Source organism: Sminthopsis crassicaudata, chromosome 4, assembly GCF_048593235.1.
Source record: "Sminthopsis crassicaudata isolate SCR6 chromosome 4, ASM4859323v1, whole genome shotgun sequence".
In the NCBI taxonomy this organism is placed as follows: domain Eukaryota; kingdom Metazoa; phylum Chordata; class Mammalia; order Dasyuromorphia; family Dasyuridae; genus Sminthopsis; species Sminthopsis crassicaudata.
Genome location: NC_133620.1, coordinates 317,501,078 through 317,524,527, shown reverse-complemented (window position 1 = coordinate 317,524,527; position 23,450 = coordinate 317,501,078). Strand labels below are relative to the sequence as shown.

The following is a 23,450-nucleotide window of genomic DNA, read 5'->3' as shown; positions in this document are numbered from 1 at the left end:
TCAGTCATTTTAGTCCTGTCCAACTCTTTGTGACCCCATTTAGGGTTTTCTTGGCAAAGATACTAGAATATTTTGTCATTTCATTCTCCAATTCATTTTCACAGATGAGGAAACTGAGGCAAACAGGATTAAGTTACTAGCCCAGGGCTAGCTGTTAATTATCTGTGGCCACATCTGAATTCATGAAGATGTGTCTTCCTGATTCCAGGCCTGACAGCCACTCTGGCACATAGGAGGCACTTAATAAATGCTTCTTTATTTGACAACTAGAAATCAATGCTGTCCTTGTTCCTGAAAGGAGTCTGTCTGATCCTGCTCACTATCTTGGTAACTTTAGGGTATCCCTTCTTAGCCATCACTCCCTAACACATCTTTTTCTATTATAATTCAGGCTCATTGAAGACAATGATTGCCTGCTTTCGTGTTTTTATCCCTAGCAGGTTTGGCAAAATGCAAATACTTAATAAATGCTTTTTCATTCATTCATTCACTCATTCCTTCATTCATATATACTGAGGGTAGAGGCACAAGTCTCTAGATCTTGAAATCATAGGCCAGACTTAAAGTCTTAGTCCTGCTGTTAGCTCTTGTAATTGTAATTCTCTGCCCCCTTCTCCCCAGCCACCCCATACCCTATGCACACATTCTTATTCTAGGAATCCAGTTGTTGGCCTTGTTCTATGAGCTTGACAATTCAATTCTACTAAATAAATACTGAATCTCCTGTCCCTTTTTTTCTCCCTTAATCATTACCTCCTTTTGGCTTCTTCTTACCTGGCGAATAGGCTCTGGAATCCGATATCTGCAGCAGGCTTGGATCAGGCGGACTGCAGTCCCCAGACTCACTTTGTGACCCACAGAGACATACAAAGGTTTGGTGCTCTTGTTGTGACTCTTTAAAGCCTAGGAAACGGAAGGAAAGATTGGGCTACTGAGAAGAAAAGAGATGCTCTCTTCTGAGGTGAAAATATCCAAAGCTTCCTTCACCAATCAATCTTTTGTAGGTCTCTAATTTGGAAAGCTTTGATACCAAATATTATCTCAGAGGAAGGGTCCTAGATTGGGAGAAGGCACTCCAATTGACTCACCATTCCCAAGATGGTACCTGAGTCAGCCACCAGAGGAAAGGTATCTCCTCCCAGCTTTAGTTGTTGGATCTGGAAAACAAGGATAAGAAATTGTGGTAAGAAATTGGTTGAGGTAGGTTGAAAATGGGTTGAACTGATAAAGGGAAGTAATGCTTTAAACATTAAAAAATAAAGAGTAAAGAATTACTTAGCATAGTTTTTAAACCATCAAAATTACTCCTAGGCAAGAAGTAGCAAATTATATAGTCCTAGTCAAAATATCTTGTTTGCATTCTCAAGTTCCACATTTATTCAACAGAAATTGTTCTCTCTGAAGTTCTTAATGATCACTTAACTACTAAGTCCAATAGGATTTTTTTCTCAGTCTTCTTTTCTTGACCTCTCTATAGCACTGAACACTGTTGACCAACGGATACCCTCTCTTCTATGAGTCACTGTGACATTTAACCTTTGTTTTCCTCCCACCTAACTGAATATCCCTCATCTCTTTTTGCTGGATTATCACCTATCATATCTCTAACTAGGGGTATATCCCCAAACTCTGTCCTGTTCTCTTACTTGAATTCCTCAGTATTTAACTGTCTCTTTCTGAGGTGACACTTAGATTCAACCCCGACCTTCCTCCTGATTTTTAGTCCTGTATCACCAACTACCCATTGGACATTTCAAACTGGATGTCCAATAGACATCTCAAGCATAACACGTACCAAACAGCTCATTATAATCTTTCCCTGAAACCTATTGCACTTCTGAACTTCCATGTTTTCTTCAAAGAGCACTATCAACATCCTTCCAGTTATCTCAGTCACAGCCTTGGGGTCATCCTTGACTCCCCCCCCTCCCTCATTCTACCACCTCTCATTCAGCCACCAAACCTCGTCAATTCCATCTCCATAACCTCTCTTCATCTAATCACGTGGCCAAGACCTTAGTCCAAGCCTTCAAAATCTTTTCCTCAGGCTTTTTACAGTGTCCTCCTTATTGCTGTCTCTCCTTTCTCCAATCCATCCTCAACACAGCTGCCAAAGGGTTTACCCTAAAGTTCAGCTTTGACTATGCTGCTCTCCCACTTCACTTTGCCATTTAGCCCCAAACTACTTCTCCAGACTCATCCCACTGGCTTTTTTGCCATTCCTTGCCATATGACAGTGAATTTCCCCCCTCTCCAGGCCTCCATACTGTCTGCACTTAAAAGGCACTCCCTCCTCACCTCTTCCTTCTATAATCCTGTTTCCTTCAAGATTCAGTTCAAGTCTTTCTTGAGGACAGCCGAAAGCAGGGTCCATTTGGAGTTAGAAGACTTAGATTCAAGTCTTAGGCCTACCACTTATTTGCTGGGTGATCTCAGGGAAGTCATCCAACTTCTCTAGATCTGTTTCACTATCTATGAAATAAGGAGTCTATACTAGAGATGCTTCTTAAGTCTCCTCAAACTCAAATCAAATATATGATCCCAATGTCCTCCCTGCCTCAAAATATTCAGTGTGTGTATATATGTGTGTATATGTGTGTGTGTGTGTGTGTGTGTGTGTGTGTGTGTATTCTCTTCTAACAAAAGGCAAGTTTCTTGGAGGCAGAGACTATTTCATTTTTGTCTCTATATCACCAGGACCTGGTAGAGCAACTAGCATATAGTAGGTCCTTAAAAAAAGTTTGTTGACAGATTAAGAGCCAGGATCTTTAGGGACATGTTTCACAGTTCAGAATGGGAGAGAATTTTAGAAAGGCCTAAACTAAAGGGAAGAGGAGAAAGGGAAAATGACCTTGCTCCTGAATCTGATGGCCAGGACCTATTTCACAGAAAAACCTGGGTCAGGAGGCAAGAGCATTCACTGAAACTACACTGTCTGAGAGACCACTGGGAGAGACAAGAAGCTTAAGGCCCAGCTTTGTCTCAAGCTAGCTGATTGATCTTGGACAAGTTCACCTTTCTGGGCCTAGACTTGATAATTTCTAAAGCAATAAGACAGCAAAGGATGAGATAGCAAAACCTGAGTGTTCCCCAGTCTGTAATACTATGCAATTTTTCTCCACTTTCTCCAGCTCCCAATAACATAGTTCCTACTTGAGAATCTCAGATGGCACCACTCTGAGTTACTTCCTCATCCTAATATGTCCTTGGTTCTTACCTTTTCTTTGTGTAAATCATTATTCTTCAGCCCATCTACCTGGAGGAGTTTTTTAGCCACTCCAATGCAAGGCAGATTTGTAAGGATGCCAATGTGACAGGCCACTCCAAATCCTAGCAAATGAATGAAAAATGAGAGCATGAGATAGGAAAAGATGATCCAGTAGTCAAAAACAAGTCCAAGATACCTGAGAATTTTATTAAGAAAACAGAACTGAGAGACATAAATAGAAGATTGATTATGTAATAAGTTCCTGAATATTATTTTAAGTTGACCTTTGGCATATTCACACCAAGAGTAAAAAAAGATCAATATTAAGGATGGAGGCTAAAGAACAACAGAAGAGAAAGGGACAGAAGAGCAAAAGGATTAGATGACATGTTTAGGGTTTTCTGATATCTAGATATGGCCCCCTAGTCAGTTATTTCCACAATGTTTTTATTAGAATCCTAGAAGCCTTCTAACCATTTCCCCTGCTAAGTTTGTCATGCCAATTCCCACTTCGAAGAAAATCCTACTTTTTCTGTTCTTGCTCCTGGACTGCAAATATTAATAAAGAAAACCATGAAATCGGAATGATTTATTATAAATTTGCATTAGCATCAAGTGGACTTGAACTTCTTAGTGACTCTTAATTCATTTATAGGTGGCCCCCTGAAGAATTCTCCATATCAGATGTTACACACTTTTTATACTATTCTTAAATCACCATCTTCTGTACCTATCACTCTCCAAATAACTTTCATTCTTACTTCATTGAGGAGACTGTGATCATCTGATAAAAGTTTCTTAAGTTGTCTGATACAAATTTCTTCAGTTTCTTCTCATTACCCCAATAGCTCACTCTATCTTTTGTCAACTCTCTCTTTAAACATTAAGACTTAAAGGAAAAATTAGGATTTCAAAAGCTAACTCCTGATGCTCTTCCCTTTTTTTTTCCTGGAACGTGTTTATTCCATCACCTCTCACTAACTCCCATCTTTTTCTGTAGAGGTTACTTCTTTCTTCTTATGGAATTGTTCATATTTTGCCTATCCTAGAGACTTTCAATTTATCAGTTCTTTCCAAAATGTGGTGTTCAGAATTAAACAAAATATTTCAGATGTGATCTAACCAAAGCAAAGAACAGAAATATCACTTCCTTAATCCTAAATGTAAGGATCCGGTTCCCGCAAAACAAGAGAAGGGAATTGTAAGGGCCCTTTAAATGGGCGGCGCCACAGTGCAACAGGAGATTGAGTGGTCCAGAAGTAATCTCTGTGGATATAGGACTGCCCTGTGGGTGGGGTCCTGGCCATATTGAGATAGCTTCGTAATGGGTGACAGCTCTCTCGCTGGTTGGCTGTGTGTGTGACCTCACAGGTCCTTTATAAGCCCACTGCAGACAGCAATCGCTCTCTTTAACCTGGCTCCCTAGCCTGGGGTAGCCAAGCCAAGCCAAGCTGATGGATAGCCCAGAGAGGTAAGGAGTTTGGTAGTAAACACGTGGGTCTTCAGACCAGGTGTTCACTAGGGAGCTGGCAAGTCAGGGCATTATGTGAGTAGATATAATAAAGGCTTTTAAGATTACACGTGGCTGTTCTTAAGTGCACTACCGGTTATTAAACTAAAGATTCAAGAGATCATGGCCAGAGACCTTTGAAGGCCTCAGAGGAGGCGAGCCGGGTAGAGTGGACACTGCAAAGGTCAGTGGTCAAAGGTCTCTGTTGGGTCTAGGGCAGACTAGTAATTGTAACTGCCAGGAAGGCATGTTACACCTAAATATATCTCTTAATGCAATCTAAAAGTATATTTATCTTTTTTGGCTGCCATATCCAGTGCTAGGGCTAAAGTCAGGTAGACTTGAGTTTAAATACAATCCCAGACACTTACTACCTATGTGATTTTGAACAAATTACTTGACCTGTTTTCCTCAGGTTTTGTGTGTGTGTGTGTGTGTGTGTGTGTGTGTGTGTGTGTGTGTGTGTCTTAGATATTTAAATAAAGTTAAATAGAAAATAGAAAAAAAATAAACATTGCCATGTGCACAGCAGAACATATAAGAACATCTGCATGTCAAGAAAGCATATATAATATTGTATTCAAAACTATCTTTTCTTTGCTTCCTTGTAGATTTTCTTTTGTTCTTTGCTATATACTTTTTACTTTATTCTTTTTTTCTTCTTTTCTCTCTCCCACCTCCCCCAGCAGGATACAGTGGATACACACTAACACACACACACACACAGACACACACACACACACACACACACACACACACATTCATACATCTATGTACATTATCTCATTTCCTGTCCTTGCTAACTCTTCTACATTATTCCTATCCACTAACTTGCCTCGCTATTAGTTAACACTCCCCAAGCCCTGTCACAAGAATCCTGACCCTACCCTTTCCTTTACTCTGTATCCTTTTCCCATTAATTTCTACACCTTATCCTACTTCCATTAATCTACATAAACAATTTGTCCTTATTGAATTCCTTGAAATTAGTCTTTGATCTTGCCTCTTATATGTTAAACTGTATGAGTTCAGATTTGCTTGCAACAAAATTCTGAAAATCTGAAACAGTTGAATGTCCATTTTTTTCATTCAATATCATATTTAATTATTCTGAATATAATATTTTCAGCTGCAATTCTGATTCTTTTGATTCTTGATATATAATGTTCCAGGTCCTGCAGTCTCTTATTATAGCCACTGATGGATCTTATGTGACTCTAATTGTAGCTCTAACATATTTAGATTGTTTGTGGGGGAGGGGCGTTGATTGTTGTTGCTGTTCCTGTATGTTTTCCTTTTAATATCTTTTTCAGGTGATGACTGATAAATTTTTTTCTATTTCTACTTTTTCCTTTTGTCCTATCACTTTAAAACAATTTTTTTGAATCCTTTTTAATTATAATATCAAGGTTCTTCTTTAAGTCATAGCTTTCAGGTGTCCAATTATTTTTGTTTTCTCTTCTTATAGAGGTGGAGTTGCAACCATTATTGAATTCCATGGCTTGTTGTTGTTTGTCCTTCTTTCTGGAAGAGGATTGTGACCTCAAGGAGGTGATACTATGATAGGCTGTGCAAGATCACCTGCCTCACTTTCTCCTCCAGCATCTGGGTCCAGTGGCAAGATGTAGAGTATAACTGAGGAATGGTCTTAGAGGTGGAGTTGCACCCCAGTATGTAATTTCATGGCTTAGATTGTCTCAGATACATTGTTATTACAAACCAACAGATAATGTTATATGACAGCCAACATTGTTTGTGGCACTCCCAGAGCCAGGTAGCTTTAGGGTTAATGCTCCATCCTCTCTAGGAGCTACACATCAATTTGACAGATGAGAAAACTGAGGCAAACAGCATTAAGTGACTTGCTCAGGGCCACAGTGTCTGTGGTCTGATTGAACTCAAGAAGATGAGTTTTCCTAACTCCATGCCTTGGCACTTTTATTTACTTCACCATCTAGCTGCTCCTTTTCCTCAGTTTTTTCAACTACAAAATGAGGATAACACCTATCTCTCAGGATTTTTGTGATGGTTAAATGTTTTAATATTTGTAAAAAGCAAGACATATAGTAGATAATCAATCCCAAAATAACATTTTTAGGCACTGACATTTAAGACTCTTTTCAATATGATCCAACCTTTCCAGCCTTATTTCATTTTTTTCTCCTCCATTAGATCAGCCAAACAGATCTAGCAGCTATTCCCCCAAACCTGACATTCCATTTGTTTATTCTCTAGAAGACATTTTCTTATCTCTGCCTCTGTCTTTGTCTTCCTATTAGGATCAGTTTGAAGATTACTTCCATGAAGCCTTTCCTGATCACAATTTTCTTTCCTTATTTTTTTTCCTCTTCCATTAATCTCACATAAAGGTATTTACCCAGAAGACTACTGACTGTAGAAGTATGTTTGATAAATATTTGTGGATATAACATATCTGTTTGGACCTATGTATGTGCAAGCATCGAGGGCATAAAGTAATGTAAAGAAGAAGAATATGACATTTTTATATGCATGTGCCACTACTTTGGTATCCAAAAACTGTCTGAGCTAAAGACATGAGCCAGATAAAAGGTTCACAATGAAGATAACTTTCAAAGATTGAGGCAGAGCTCGTCTATGAAGAAGATAGTCACAATTTCCCCCTCATCTTCCCTATTCTACCATTCCCTTTCCAAAACCCTCTCTGCTGATTCTAGGATTACCTCGGTGATGGAGTATCCCATTTCCATCCACAAGAAGAACCTAGGGGGGAAAAAAACAAAAAAACAAAACAGGAGGATCTACAGTTACCAGAGCTTCTTCAGTTCAGATACTGTTCTCAGGAGCAGCAGGGTGGGAAAGATTTTCACTCCTAAGCAGATTCCTAGCTATTCCACATCCCAGGTCATTCTATCAGGAGAATTTTGATCTCCAAATTTGTAGCTGTTGAGTGTCTGAGGCCAGATTTTGAAATTGAGTCCTCCTGACTCCAGATGCCACCTAGCTGCTCCTGTTCACACTAGCAAATTTCCATTTAAATCTTAGTGGAACTGCTATTGAGAGAACTCTAAGTCAGGAGGGCTCATCTCATGATCACAGAGGGGCAAAGGAAAATTTTCTCTTCTCTTCCAGGGGTTAGGATCAGAAAGACTTGGGGGAGAGGAGCAGAGGGTAGAGGATACAGTGGGGAAGGAGGGAGAAGCACAGATCTTTTAATGGCAGTCTCTTCTGTTCCCCCCCCCCCCTCCACATACACACCTTTTCACTCCCCAGTAAGGGAAGGAGTAAACATTCTTAGAAAGGAGGCACCTGCTATGTTTTCCTTTACAATATGACTAACGTGGAAATATGTTTTGCATGACTGCATATGCATTTGTGTATAACAAATTGCTTACTTTCTCAATGAGGAGGGAGGGAAAGAAAGAAGAGAGGAAAGGAAATAATTTAGAACTCAAAATTAAAAAAAAACACAAATGTTAAAAGTGATTTTTACATGTAAAATTTAAATTTTTTTTTTAAAGAAAGAAAGGAGGTACCTGGGGCATGAGACTTTGATCCTTCTTCTGTAGCCTCTGAATAGCATCCATCAGGAAAGGGACTTCCCGAAATGCCAAGAAACCAGACACATAGGGAGCTGTTAGGTTAACCATCCGGCACTCCTCAAATAACACCTGCCGTTAGGGAAAAAAAGTGAATTAAGGAAGTCATTGAACACTGTAGCCAGGTGGGGGCACTTTAAGGAGGGGGGGGAAGGAAAGAATAGATTTTAAAAACTGAAATTATTGTAACATTTCTGTTGTTCAGTCATTTTTCAGTAATGTCTAACCATTCGTGACTCCACTTGCAGTTTTCTTGGCACAAATACCAGAGTGCTTTCTATTTCCTTCTCCAACTCATCTTACAGGAATCTGAGCCAAACAGGGTTTAGTGACTTACCCAGGCACAGCATTCTTATCTACTGTAACACCTACTTTTCTACAATTCTAATGAAAAATAAAAGCAAAAGTATATAAAGAAAACCATGTAGATAAAAAGTTCTTTGATAAATTCAGGTTTTAAGATGAAGTATGAATGGAAACATAACAAAGGATACATACAAAAAGAATAGCAAAAACCTGTGAGAGTGGTGTGAGGAAGGCTAAAGTACAGAATAAATCAAATTTTATGAAAAGTGCCAGAGAAAAAAAAAATGAAAGTTATTTTAAACTATATTTAGGGATTAAATTAATAAGGCACTTCAAGGTTCACAAAGCAATTTACTCAGGATATCCCTATGAGGTAAGTAGAGCAAGTATAATTATCCAGATTCTACAGGAAAGGAAATTGATTTTTAGAAAGATTAAATGATTTGCCTATTCATAAACTAGTGAATGTCAGAGTCAGATTATGGAGTGTATAGGAGTAACAGATTAGAATAACAGGGATGAATCTAATGAGATTAAATTTGTTTAGGATAATTGCATGGTAATCATTTTTATGAAAACACAACAAGGGAGCAGTGACAGATGCTTTCTATATGAAAAAGACCCAAGGATTTTAGTGGGCTACAAATTCAATAGAAATCAACACTGTTGACATGGAACCAGAAATCTAATGGGAGGATCTAGGAGATGATGGGTCTAGTCAGACCCCCAGGAGTAATACATTTAGTTCTAGACAACACATTTTGAGGGGCACCTAGTTGGTTATTGTCCTTCATTCTCAAAGAGGACCAAAATGACATCACTATGTTACAGTCAAGTTATAGTGTGGGTCAGACACAAATGATTCATATGAACATTTGAGGTGGATTGTGTAAATGTGCATATCTTGCATTTTTTTTGAGATTCTTCATTTCTGCTTTGCTGATAAAGCACACTTTTTGATGCGGGCACATTACTGTAGGAGATCCTGTCCCAGTGTTTCCCATGTCATGCAATCAATTCCAAAGTTCTTGAGACCTTGAGAGTATCCTTGAATTGCTTTTTCTAACCATCATGTGAGTTCTTCATGAAGTTGTCTTTTAGGTAAGAGTATATGTTTGGCATTTAAACAATATGGCCAGCTCATCAGAATTGCAACTCTCTGCAGTACATTTGGAATGCTTGGCAGTTTAGTTCAAGAAAGGACCTCAGTGTCTGGTATCTTATCCTAGCAGATGATCTTAAGACTTTTCCTAACAATTAAAATGGAAAAGATTCCCTTTTCCAGTGGAGAAGTGGTATACTGTCCAGCAGTGGCAATGTGTGCATCAGATTCTTAATGTGTACATCCCTAGAAAGTATACTGCCAGTATCTACAATATTCAAAACTTCTCCATTTACTATAACTGATACATATTGATGGTATGATGCGGGTTGATGGAGCACCTGTGTTTTCTTGGTGGTAACTGTTAGGCCAAAATTAGCACAAGCAGCAAAATATTTGTCATTTTTCAGCTTCATAGACTGCATTAAGTGCACAATCATCTGCAAACAAAAAAATCATACACCAATACGCCTTATGATACTATTGACCACTCTTCTCCTTTTGAAATTTTTGGGATACCTCATTCTCCTAACTCCTTCTCAGTCTCTTCTGTTGGCCTCCTTATCAACATCATGCACTTTGCTACTCCCCAGATTCTGTTCTAGACTATCTTTCTGTCTCCTATAATTTTTGGTAATGTGGTGAATTCCCATAGGTTACTTATTGTCTCTATACAGATAACCTAGAGGTATATGTCCACCCTCAGCCTCTCCCTTTAGTTTCAGTCTCACATAACCAATTGCCTAGTGGACATTTCAAAATAGATATCCCAGGAACTCAACATTTTTTTTTTCTGATTACACATGTACATTCATTTTTTTAATCTTATTTTCCTTGTGAATTTTGTTAATAGAAAAAAATCAGAACAAAAGGAAAAAAACACAAGAGGAAAAAATAGAAGAAAAAGAAAAAAATGAACAAAGCATGTATTGACTTACATTCAGTCTCCAGTTCTCTCTCTGGATGTGGATAGGGATCCAAAGTTTATTGGGATTGCCTTGGATCACTGAACTGCTGAGAAGAATCATGTCTTTCATAGTTGATCCTAACATAAACTTTCTATTACTGTGCACAATATATCCCTTGTTCTGCTTATTTCACTCAGCATCAGTTTGTATAAATCTTTCCAGGCTTGGAATCACCTTGTTTATAATTTTTTTTTTAATTTTTATTTTATTTTATAATTATAACTTTTTTTTGATAGTACATATGTAATTTTTTACAACATTATCCCTTGCACTTACTTCTGTTCAGATTTTTTTCCCTTCCTCCCCCAACCCCCTCCCCCAGATGGCAGGCAGTCTTATACATGTTAAATATATTACAATATATTCTAGATACAATATATGTGTGTAGAACCGAATTTCTTGTTGCACAGGAAGAATTGGATTCAGAAAGTAAAAATAACAGTTTACACTCATTTCCCAGTGTTCCTTTTCTGGATGTAGCTGATTCTGTCCATCATTAATCAATTGGAATTGGATTAGCTCTTCTCTATGTTGAAGATATCCACTTCCATCAGCATACATCCTCATACAGTATCATTGTTGAAGTGTATAATGATCTTCTGGTTCTGCTCGTTTCACTTAGCATCAGTTGATGTAAGCCTCTCCAAGCCTCTCTGTATTTCTCCTGTTGGTCATTTCTTACAGAACAATAATATTCCATAACATTCATATACCACAATTTACCCAACCATTCTCTAACTGATGGACATCCATTCAGCTTCCAGCTTCTAGCCACTATGAAAAGGGCTGCCACAAACATTTTGGCACATACAGGTCCCTTTCCCTTCTTTAGTATTTCCTTGGGATATAAGCCCAGTAGTAGTATGGCTGGGTCAAAGGGTATGCACATTTTGATAACTTTTTGGGCATAATTCCAGATTGCTCTCCAGAATGGTTGGATTCTTTCACAACTCCACCAACAATGCATCAGTGTCCCAGTTTTCCCACAGCCCCTCCAACATTCATCGTTATTTGTTCCTGTCATTTTAGCCAATCTGACAGGTGTGTAATGATATCTCAGAATTGTCTTAATTTGCATTTCTCTGATCAATAGTGATTTGGAACACTCTTTCATATGAGTGGGAATAGTTTTAGTTTCATCATCTGAAAATTGTCTGTTCATATCCTTTGACCATTTATCAATTGGAGAATGGCTTGATTTCTTATAAATTAAAGTTAATTCTCTGTATATTTTGGAGATGAGGCCTTTATCAGAACCTTTAACTGTAAAAATGTTTTCCCAATTTGTTACTTCCCTTCTAATCTTGTTTGCATTAGTTTTGTTTGTGCAGAAACTTTTTAATTTGGTGTAATCAAAATTTTCTATTTTGTGATCAATAATGGTCTCTAGTTCTCCCTTGGACACAAACTCCTTCCTCCTCCACAAGTCTGAGAGGTAAACCATCCCATGTTCCTCCAATTTATTTATGATTTCGTTCTTTATGCCTAAATCTTGGACCCATTTTGATCTAATCTTAGTATGTGGTGTTAAATGTGGGTCCATGCCTAGTTTCTGCCATACTAATTTCCAGTTTTCCCAGCAGTTTTTGTCAAATAATGAATTCTTATCCCAAAATTTGGGATCTTTGGGTTTGTCAAACACTAGATTGCTATTTTTATTCACTATCTTGCCCTGTGAACCTAACCTATGCCACTGATCAACTAGTCTATTTCTTAGCCAATACTAAATGGTTTTGGTGACTGTTGCTTTATAATACAGTTCTAGATCAGGTACAGCTAGACCACTTTCACTTAATTTTTTTTTTTCATTACTTCCCTTGAAATTCTCGACCTTTTGTTGTTCCATATGAATTCTGTTGTTATTTTTTCTAGGTCATTAAAATAGTTTCTTGGAAGTCTGATTGGTATAGCACTAAATAAATAGATTAGTTTAGGGAGTATTGTCATCTTAATTATATTTGCTCGGCCTATCCAAGAGCACTGAATGTCTTTCCAATTATTTAAATCTGACTTTATTTTTGTGGCAAGTGTTTTGTAAATTTGCTCATATAATTCCTGACTCTCCTTTGGTAGATATATTCCCAAATATTTTATACTATCGACTGTTATTTTGAATGGAATTTCTCTTTGTATCTCTTGCTGTTGGATTGTGTTGGTAATGTATAAAAATGCTGAGGATTTATGTGGATTTTTGTATCCTGCAACTTTGCTAAAATTCTGAATTATTTCTAATAGCTTTTTAGCAGAGTCTTTGGGGTTCTCTAAGTATACCATCATGTCATCTGCGAAAAGTGATAATTTGATTTCATTTCCTACTCTAATTCCTTGAATCTCTTTCTCGGCTCTTATTGCCGAGGCTAGAGTTTCTAGTACTATATTGAATAGTAATGGTGATAGTGGGCAACCTTGTTTCACTCCTGATCTTACAGGGAAAGGTTCTAGTTTATCACCATTACATATGATGTTTACTGAAGGTTTTAAATATATGCTCCTTATTATTTTAAGGAATAGTCCATTTATTCCTATACTCTCAAGCGTTTTTAGTAGGAATGGATGTTGGATTTTATCAAATGCTTTTTCTGCATCTATTGAGATGATCATATGGTTTTTATTAATTTGATTATTAATATGGTCAATTATACTAATAGTTTTCCTAATATTAAACCAGCCCTGTATTCCTGGTATAAATCCCACTTGGTCATAGTGTATTATCCTGGGGATGATTTTCTGAAGTCTATTTGCTAATATCTTATTTAAGATTTTAGCATCAATATTCATTAAGAAATTGGTCTATAGTTTTCTTTCTCAGTTTTCGATCTACCTGGTTTAGGTATCAGTACCATGTCTGTGTCATAGAAGGAATTTGGTAGGACTCCTTCAATCCCTATTTTTTCAAATAGTTTACATAGCATTGGAGTTAGTTCTTTAAATGTTTGGTAGAATTCACATGTAAATCCATCTGGTCCTGGGGACTTTTTCTTAGGAAGTTGGTTAATAGCTTGGTCTATTTCTTTTTCTGAGATGGGACTATTTAGACTACTTAGTTCTTCCTCTGTTAATCTGGGCAAGCTATATTTTTGAAGGTATTCTTCCATTTCATTTAAGTTATCAAATTTATCGGCATAAAGTTGAGCAAAGTAGCTCCTAACTATCGTTCTAATTTCCTCTTCATTAGTGGTGAGTTCACCCTTTTCATTTTCAAGACTAACAATTTGCTTTTGCTCTTTCCTTTTTTTAATCAGGTTTATTAAGGGTTTGTCTATTTTGTTGGTTTTTTCATAGAACCAACTCTTAGTTTTATTAATTAATTCAATAGTTTTTTTTACTTTCAATTTTATTAATCTCACCTTTTATTTTTTGAATTTCAAGTTTTGTGTTTGTCTGGGGGTTTTTAATTTGTTCCTTTTCTAGCAATTTTAGTTGTAAGCCCAATTCGTTGGCCCTCTCTTTCTCTATTTTATGCAAGTAGGCCTGTAGAGATATAAAACTTCCCCTTATTACTGCTTTGGCTGTATCCCACACATTTTGGTATGATGTCTCATTATTGTCATTTTCTTGGGTGAAGTTATTAATTATGTCTATGATTTGCTGTTTTACCCAATCATTCTTTAGTGTAAGATTATTTAGTTTCCAATTATTTTTTGGTCTATTTTCCCCTGGCTTTTTATTAAATGTAATTTTGATTGCATTATGGTCTGAAAAGGATGCATTTACTATTTCTGCCTTACTGCATTTGATTTTGAGGTTTTTATGCCCTAGTATATGATCAATTTTTGTATAGGTTCCATGAACTGCTGAGAAGAAAGTATACTCCTTTCTGTCTCCATTTAGCTTTCGCCAAAGATCTATCATATCAAACTTTTCTAGTATTCTATTTACCTCTTTGACTTCTTTCTTATTTATTTTGTGGTTTGATTTATCTAATTCTGAGAGTGCAAGGTTGAGATCTCCCACTATTATAGTTTTGCTAGTTCCTCTTCCAGCTCTCTTAATTTCTCTTTTAAGAATTTAGATGCTGCACCACCTGGTGCATATATGTTTAATATTGATACTGCTTCATTATTGATGTTGCCCTTTAGCAGGATATAATGCCCTTCCTTGTCTCTTTTAATTAGATCAATTTTTGTTTTTGCTTGATCTGAGATGAGGATGGCTACTCCTGCTTTTATGGTTTTGCCTGAAGCATAATTGATTCTGCTCCACCCTTTTACTTTTAGTTTGAATGTATCATCCTGTTTCAGGTGTGTTTCCTGTAAACAACATATAGTAGGATTCTGACTTTTAATCCAGTCTGCTAACTGCTTCCTCTTTATGAGGCAGTTTGCCCCATTCACATTTATGGTTAGAAGGACTAATTCTATATTGCTTGCCATCCTATTAACCCCTGCTTATGCTTTTCCCCTTTCTTTCCCTCTTACCCCCCTACCCAGTATTAAACTTGTGAACACCACTTGCTTTTCACAGCCCTCCCTTTTTAGGATCCCTCCCCCACCTTAAAGTTCCTCCCCTTATTTTACCCCTTTTCCTCGAAATTTCTGTATTCCCTTCCCCTTAGCTTACTCCTTCCCTTTCACTTTTCAATGAAGTGGAAGAAGTTTCACCATAAATCGAATATGTCTATTGATACACGCTATGTTCATCTCCCTCCTTTCTTTCTCTCAGATATAATAGGTTACCTTTGCCTCTTCATGAGATGTAGTACCACCACTTTACACTTTTTTATGATATAAATTTCCTTTCCACCTCTAGTTTCTAAGACAAATTGTACATATGTTCTTTACATATTTTTTTGGGAGAGAGAGAGGAAGAGGGAGAGATAAATGCAAATTAAGACAACTCTGAGATACCACTACACACCTGTCAGATTGGCTAAGATGACAGGAAAAAATCATGATGAATGTTGGGGGGGATGTGGGAAAACTGGGACACTGATGCATTGTCGGTGGAATTGTGAAAGAATCCAACCATTCTGGAGAGCAATTTGGATTTATGCCCAAAAAGTTATCAAACTGTGCATACCCTTTGACCCAGCCATACTACTACTGGGCTTATATGCCAAAGAAATACTAAAGAAGGGAAAGGGACCTGTATGTGCCAAAATGTTTGTGGCAGCCCTTTTTGTAGTGGCTAGAAACTAGAAAATGAATGGATGTCCATCAGTTGGAGAATAGTTGGGTAAATTGTGGTATATGAATCTTATGGAATATTATTGTTCTGTAAGAAATGACCAGCAGGATAAATACAGAGAAGCTTGGAGAAATTGACATGAACTGATGCTGAGTGAAATGAGCAGAACCAGGAGATCATTATACACTTCAACAACAATACTGTATAAGGATGTATTCTGATGGAAGTGGATATCTTTGACAAACAAAGATCTAATTCAGTTCCAATAGAACAATGGACAGAATCAGCTACACCCAGAGAAGGAACCCTGGGAAATGAATGTAAATTGTTTGCATTTTTGTTTTTCTTCCCAGGTTCTTTTTACCTTCTGAATCCAATTCTTCCTGTGCAACAAGAAATTTGGTTCTGCACACATACATTTTATCTAGGATATACTATAACATATTTAACATGGATGGGACTGCCTGCCTTCTAGGGGAAGGGGTGGAGGGAAGGAGGGAACATTCGAAACAGAAGTGAATGCAAGGGATAATGTTGTGTAAAAAATTACCCATGCATATGTACTGTCAAAAAAAGTTATAATTATAAAATAAAAAAATAAAATAAAAATTTTAAAAAGAGATGTTGAAAACTATCTTTGCACATATTTTGAAAAATAAAAAGCCATTATTATTATTATTATTATTATTATTATTATTTTAAAGGATCTCAGTGTCCTGCCAAATGATCTTCAGAATCTTCCCAAGATAATTCAAAAGGAAGTTATTTAGGTTCCTGGCATGGCATTGATATATTTTCCAAGTTTAATAAGGATACAATAATGAGTTCAGTACAATGGCGCTTATACACTATTATACACTTCAACAACAATACTGTTGGGGATCAGTCTAATACCTCTCCTTTCCCATGTTTTTCTTCGGAGCTTCTCAGACACTGAGAAGCTTTGGCAATGAATGTATCTATCTCATGATTATCTATGTGAACATCTCTGAAAAGTATACTGCCAAGATAAATGAATTTATTTACAGCATTCAAAACTTTACTATTTGCTATACTGATGGTGCCACATATGATTGTATGGTACTGGCTCATGGAGTAACTTGGTTTTCACAGTGTTAATTATTAGGCAAAAATTAGCACTTGTGGCCAAGAATTGTTGTATCTCAGCTTCAAAGGTTGCATTTATTCAGCAACAAGTAAGGGGCATCTATACCGAGATCCTTTTTCAATCCAGCCTCTGAATCTGTGATGCATTCAATTCACAGAACACACAATCACCTGCAAACAAAAAATCATGCACCAACACTTCCTCCACTGTAGTTTTGGCTTGTAGCCTTTTCAAGTTGAAGATTTTATTATCAGTATGGTAGCTGTCTTCGATAACATGTTTGTCCTCATGAAGGCATTCGATATCATGACTGAAAACATCATGTTAAAAAGCATGGGAGCAAGCACATAGATAGCCTTCCTTGTTTCATTCCATTGTTGTATGCCTGTGAAACTTGGACAATATATATGCCAGCGCCATGCAGGAAACTAAATTGCTTCCATTTGAATTCTTTTTTTTTTTTTTCCCAGAAAAAAAAAAAAATGATAAAAGGACACTCTCAAGATCTCTCTTAAAAATTGTGGAATTAAAAAAAATTTTTTTAAATTATGGAATTGATTGTATGATATAGGAGACACTGGCATAGGACTGCTCATCAAGGCTTGCCCTCATCAAAGGTGTTGTGCTCTATGAGCAAAGCAGAATTGAATTAGCTCAGAAGAAACACAAGATGTGCAAAGTTAGAAATAGCTCATAGGGACTATGTTCCAACCTGTGGTAGAGCATTCAGAGGTCATTTTGTTCCTCTTGAGAAAGAACCCCCAACCAACTCTCATCTCTTTTTAAAGTTACTAATAATCTAATGATCTTTTCTCAAAACTCATGCTTCTTGATCTCTTTGAAGTCCTTGATATTGTTAATCACTCTCAATTCTTAAGATACTCTTTTCTCACTAGGCTTTCAGAATACTACTTGTTCCTGTGTTCTCCTCTGATTTGACAGCCTTTTTGCAGTCTTCTCAAACAAGATAATCTACCAACTATGGACATTTTTATTGGCCGTCACGCTTAGAATTTTCTTCTTCCGAATTTCCACTTGTTTTCACTAGCTTCCTTAAAGTCCCAGCTAACATATTACCTACAGGAAAACCTTCCTAGATTCCCCCTTAATGAAAATGTTGATTATTTCTAATTTATTCTGTATATAGCTTATCTGTACATAGTTGTTGGCATGTTATTTCCTCCATTAGATTGTAAGCTTCTTGAGAACACGGATTATCTATTGTCTTTCTTTGGTTTTCCAGATCTAAGGGCAGTGCCTGGCACATAGTAGGCATTTAATAAATGTTTAGAGTCTTCCATCACAATCATATTCCATAACTTGTTTATCCATTCCCTAACTGAGGAGCCCAATCATTTTAGAAAATTTTATATGGAAAGACTTGCATAAAATAATGAGGAGCAAAATGAGCAGAACCAAGAAAACCAAATGTATTTTTAAAAGAAAAGAAAGAGAAAGTAAGGAGGTGGTTTTAATGATTCATAATGTAAAAAGAGGCAAAAAAAAAAAACAAAACAGAAAAATAATATAATTTCAAAAAAAGAAGCAGTCAGAACTATTAGAACAACTATGTTACATTTGGAATTTAACTTTCCCTGCTGAGGACCTCTCAAATGACTTTTTTTTTTAATCTCCTCTGAATCTGCCTTGCCCACTCAGAATTTGTCCTTTGTTATGGTTTGGTTTCTGGTGTTTTCATTTTATTTTATACAAACACAAACCAAGCTGTACATATGCAGCACTTTTTCTATTCTACTTTGTATAGGAAAATGCTTTTAATTGTTCTAATAATAAAAAAGGAAATCAAAACAGAACTAGCAGTGTTCAAGAATCCACAATTGGGAACAAGTGCCCATGGAGTTTTTAAGCATAGCCTAGATAGGCATCTCTCAGGTGTTCTGTTGAAGAGATCTTTGCCAACTCTAATATGCTTTGATAAATGGATTTTTTTCTCATAGGCCCTCCTATTTCTCATTCCCAAAGGCTCAGGTGTGGTAAAAAGAGAATTGAATTTGGAGTTAGGAGAACTGGATCTTAATTCTAGATCTTCAATTTACAAAATTTACTTATCCTCCTTAAATTTCAGCTGCTTCATAATAAAATGAGGGAAAGGTACTAGATTGCTAAGAATACTTCCGGCTTTAGATTTTACAACGCTTACTCTCTGAGCCAATTTTCTAGTTACTTCTCAATGTTCAATGCCATTGCTTTCCCTGATAATGTACCTACTGTTCATTAATATTAAAGTACAAAGAACTCTCTCAGCCTAAGTTGTTCTCATGCTCACTGTCTTCTAATGCCTGCTATCTTGAAAGAGGAGGGTTCAATTTTTAAAAATGGTTAGACTCTTTTTGCTGCTGCCCTGACCTTTTTCCTGTGTGCCCCTTTGTTACATCCTAATTCAGACTGAAGATTTGTAATGATGTTCCAACCAGATTTTACCTCAAGCTCAGGGTAGCTAAGCACCACTAAAGAGGCACAGGCTCTGACATCATCCCCTTTAATGAAGGATATATCAACACCCCCGACCCGATGCAGACCAGCAAAATCTGAATCTCTCTGCCATGCTTCTGTATCCCAGTCAATGACACTGGTCTTCAGCCGTGCTTGCTCTCTGTGGGATTTAAAAAAGAGACATAAAATTAGATCCACAGGCCATACTCCTCTGTTTCTTACAATAACAATAGAAGAATCTCCCATTCATGTTTGGAACTTAACACATTAACTAAAATTTTTTCATTTACCTAAGAATCCCTCCTTTCAGTCTAAAAAATTTCAGTTTCAATTTCAAGTCCCAAACTTGTGTCCAGGTCTAAGAATGAAATTTTTCATAGCGAGTGAAGAACACTAGACTGAGTCAGAAGAACTAAGCTTGACGTCATACTCTGCCAATTGGGTCTCTCTGAACAAATAGCCAATCTTGTTAGGTGTCGGTTTTCTCATCTGCAGAATCTGGGGGTTGGCACAGATCAGTGGTGACAAACTGAAATAGAAAGGGTGAGGGAAGGAAGAGGAGGTACTAAATAGCACACAATGATCCCTGCAAGTCATGTCAATTTGGTCACTTATTAACATTATCTATGTTTTGTTACATTTTTGGGGTTTTTGTTAAATATTCCCCAATTATATTTTAATCTGATTTGCAGAGTTCACTCCAGAGTATTGTGGGCCATATTCATGTCTGATATCTCTGGTGTAGATCATGAAAGTGGAGACTTAGAGCCAGAAAAGATCTTGGAAATCAGCTAATCTAACATGCTATTTTACAAATGAAAAAACTAAGGTCCAAAGCATTGGGTAAATTGTCTAGACAGAGAGATACAGAGAGAGACAGAGACAGAGAGTCTGACTGGATTGTGAAAACTAGATGAACAAGTGGATTTCCATTGTATTATTTTTATGTAATTAAAAACATTATTCTAAGAAGGAATCCATAGGTTTTACCCTATTGCCAAAAAGGCAATAAACACAAAAAACAAGCCAGGGTCATGTCTGTCATCCTACATAAAGGAGGCATCTAGGATTCACAGCAGATAGAGCACTGGACTTAGGCTCTGGAAGATCAGTTTGAATCCTGCCTTTTACTAGTTGTGACTGAGGACGCAACTCGAATCTCTCTCATCTCCTAATCTGTACAATGGAGATAATAGCACTCTACCTCACAAGACTGTTGTGAGGACAAGAAGATGTAACCTATAATAATGATTATAGTTCCCATTTAGAGAAAGCCTTAGGTTTTGCAAAGTGCTTCCGTAAAATACTGGCTATCATTATTCTCCCTCCTGCTTGAACTCTAGTTACCTCCCTTCACCTACCACCATCCCCTCCCCTTCCAACACTCCTATAATTCCCCCCATTAGACTAATAGCTTGAGTGTACTATTTTGCTAGCTTGTTTTTGTGTTTTCAGAATTTAATACAGTCCCTGATACATAGTAACTACTTATTACATGTTTTGTTCATGTCTATCCATTATTGTACAAGGATGAGGATTACACCTATGATTTTATTGATACAATGGGGAAAAAAACCTTCCCTACTAATACAGTCACGCACCTTTACAGCAATTCAAAGTTACCCAGATTTGCCCATGTCACCCAGCCAGCTTGGGCCTTGTTTGTGTGAAGGCAATTGGGGTTAGGTGGATGTCTTCCCAGGGTCACACAGCTAATAAGTGTCTTCCAGACTCCAAGGCCTGTGCTCTACCCACTGTGACACCAAACTTCAAGGGGAAGGAAGGCGGAGGGGAAGAGAAGGAAATAAGTATTTGTATAGCACTTATTAGGAGCAATAAACTAAACTAAGTACTTTATAAATACTACTTCATTTGAATCTCACAATCCAGCAAGTTAAGTACTGTTATCCCCATTTTACAAATGAGGAAGCAGATGCTCCTCTCTAATCAATAAACTCCAAGAGATCCCTTTCCCCTTCAGGTCAAATACAAAATCCTGTTAGACTTTCACCTGACACACAGTAGATGCTTAGTAAAGGCTACTTACAACAGGTTCCACAACTATCCAGGATGCTACATAATCTCTTCATGTATAAGTACGATATACATACATGTATGTATGTATGTATGTTAACTTCATGTATTACAAATGGCTCTTTATCAATGATATAGAGACACACATAGATGCATAGAATATTAAATCACCTTCAACTCCAGCTGTCCGTGAACCTTAACCACCCCAGTGTATTGTGGGAATCCCCGGACCGGACAAAGCGCCCCGCCCCCCCCACCCGGGAGAGGGGCCCACGAGGACCACGCCCTTTGAGAGACACCACGAATAGAGAGATTAGACCTGGAATCAGCAAGACCCGAGTTCAAATTCAGCCTCAGACATAAGCCAGGCGTTTGTCTTTACTTGTTTGCCTTAAGTTTCCTCACCTGCAAAAATGGGGATAAAAGCACCTGCTCCTAAGTTGTGATAAAGATGTTTACGAAAGCTCTTTGCAAACCTTAAAGCGCAATGCAAGCTATTACTGTTATCATCATTATTATGGGGTGGGGTGGGGGGGGTTAAGCGACACGGAGCCTCCCGGGCTCAGCTAAGGCCAGCAGCAAAAAGGAGGAGGCCTCCAGGACTCGAAGAGGGAGGTAGGACTAGCTCCCAGCGATCGGGCTCCGGAGGCGGCGGGGGAAACGCCCCCAGCAGTGGGCCAGTGGCAGCGCGTGCGCGCAGAGGCTATGCGGCAGTGGGAGGAGGGAGAAATGAGAGATGCCATAGGAACCAGAGCCTGATGGGCTAGAGACGCTTCCCCTCGTCTGGAGGGGATTCGGTTAAATCGGAAACCAGCGCAGCAGCTATCATGGGGATAACTTCCTATCAGGATCGTTACCTTTCCCAGCGGGACAGAGTCTCCCGCAGCGGGTACCCAAGAGCCTCGTGGGCCATGCTCTTACTTCTCCGACTTTCGGGGACGTCACTTCCAGGGGCAGCCGGGCATGGTGCACACCAGCTGGCTTTCTTTTGCCGGGAGTCCCAGGGCTCTGCTGAGACTGGCTGGCATGCGCAATCCCCACCCCCACCCTCCATCCTCTGCTCTACGAGCCCCACCCTGTTTCCGGAGCTCAGAATTAGGCGGGGAAGAATGGGGGCCGCCTCCAGGAGTTTTCTGGCTAGGAAGTTCCCGACCTGGTACTTCCGTCCGTTTGTCTTTTGTGGCAGTCGGCTCCTCTTCCAAGGGTCGCCATTTTTTGTTTTCTTTGTCTTGTTCCCTTCCAGTTCCTTGACAGCAGCGACTTTATATCCCTGCTTCTCCTTTCTTCCTCCTTTCCTTTGTCTCCCTCCCTCTTCTTCCCTTTTCCTTCCTCCTCCCTTCTCTCATTTTCTTTTCCTCCGAGCCTCCCTCTCCCTTCTCCTTCCCTTCCATACTACTTGGTATGTATTTGAATTGGGTAGCCTTTTAAAAATAAAATTTTACGAGTTTTTTATCATAATTTCTCCCAGTATCTATACTCCCAGAGAGCCATCCCAAATAACACTATTGCTGTATGTTGTTATATAACGTTTATCCCCGTTCGATTATAAACTCCTTTCCAGTAAGAGATGTTTTATTCTTTTTATTTGTCAATTTAATTCAAATGAAGCATTTATTAAGCACCTACTTTCTAGGTGCCAGGCACTGTGTCAGCGATGTCCTGATCTCAAAGAACTTAGTCTAATGGAGAGGGGCAGGAAGCAACAAGAAACAAGCAGCTTGATAGGGACCGCTCCTAAAGTCAGGAGAACTTGAGTTCAAATTCAGCCTCAGACACTTAACACCAGCTTGTGACCCTGGGCGAGTCACTTAACCCCAATTGCCTTGCAAAAAAAAAAGGAGTATACATTTATATTCAGGATAAATTGGAAATAAAAGGGAAGACAATAGGATGCTATGTGATCCCAATGTGAATTGGATATGAGAGGCAAAGCTTCCAAGTCTTCAGCCTCACTTTCTTCATGGTATAGTAGAAAACCTTTCTGGAGGTGATGGATTCACTTATCTGTAGATCTTGGACAAATTATTTACCCTTCTAGGGGTTCAATTTTCTCAT

General features: G+C 38.1%; 1 protein-coding gene across 4 annotated transcripts in view; it reads right to left on the bottom strand.

Moving 5' to 3' along the window:
- The window catches only part of ENDOV (endonuclease V), a 50,470-nt gene extending 28,028 nt beyond the window's left edge, over positions 1-22,442 (bottom strand). The window contains exons 1-7 of one of the 4 annotated variants that reach the window (XM_074260360.1): positions 22,253-22,442; positions 19,350-19,521; positions 8,234-8,368; positions 7,421-7,460; positions 3,218-3,330; positions 1,106-1,157; positions 775-903 (exon numbers count right to left, since the gene is read on the bottom strand). In XM_074260360.1, coding sequence (XP_074116461.1) covers positions 775-903; positions 1,106-1,157; positions 3,218-3,330; positions 7,421-7,460; positions 8,234-8,368; positions 19,350-19,521; positions 22,253-22,308 — 697 coding nt within the window. In that variant the 5' untranslated portion in view covers positions 22,309-22,442. Of the gene's footprint in view, positions 1-774; positions 904-1,088; positions 1,158-3,217; positions 3,331-7,420; positions 7,461-8,233; positions 8,369-10,642; positions 10,936-19,349; positions 19,522-22,252 lie in introns of those variants that run through there. The other 3 variants (XM_074260358.1, XM_074260356.1, XM_074260357.1) reach the window with 3 other exon arrangements.
- Between the last annotated feature and the right edge of the window lie 1,008 nt (positions 22,443-23,450).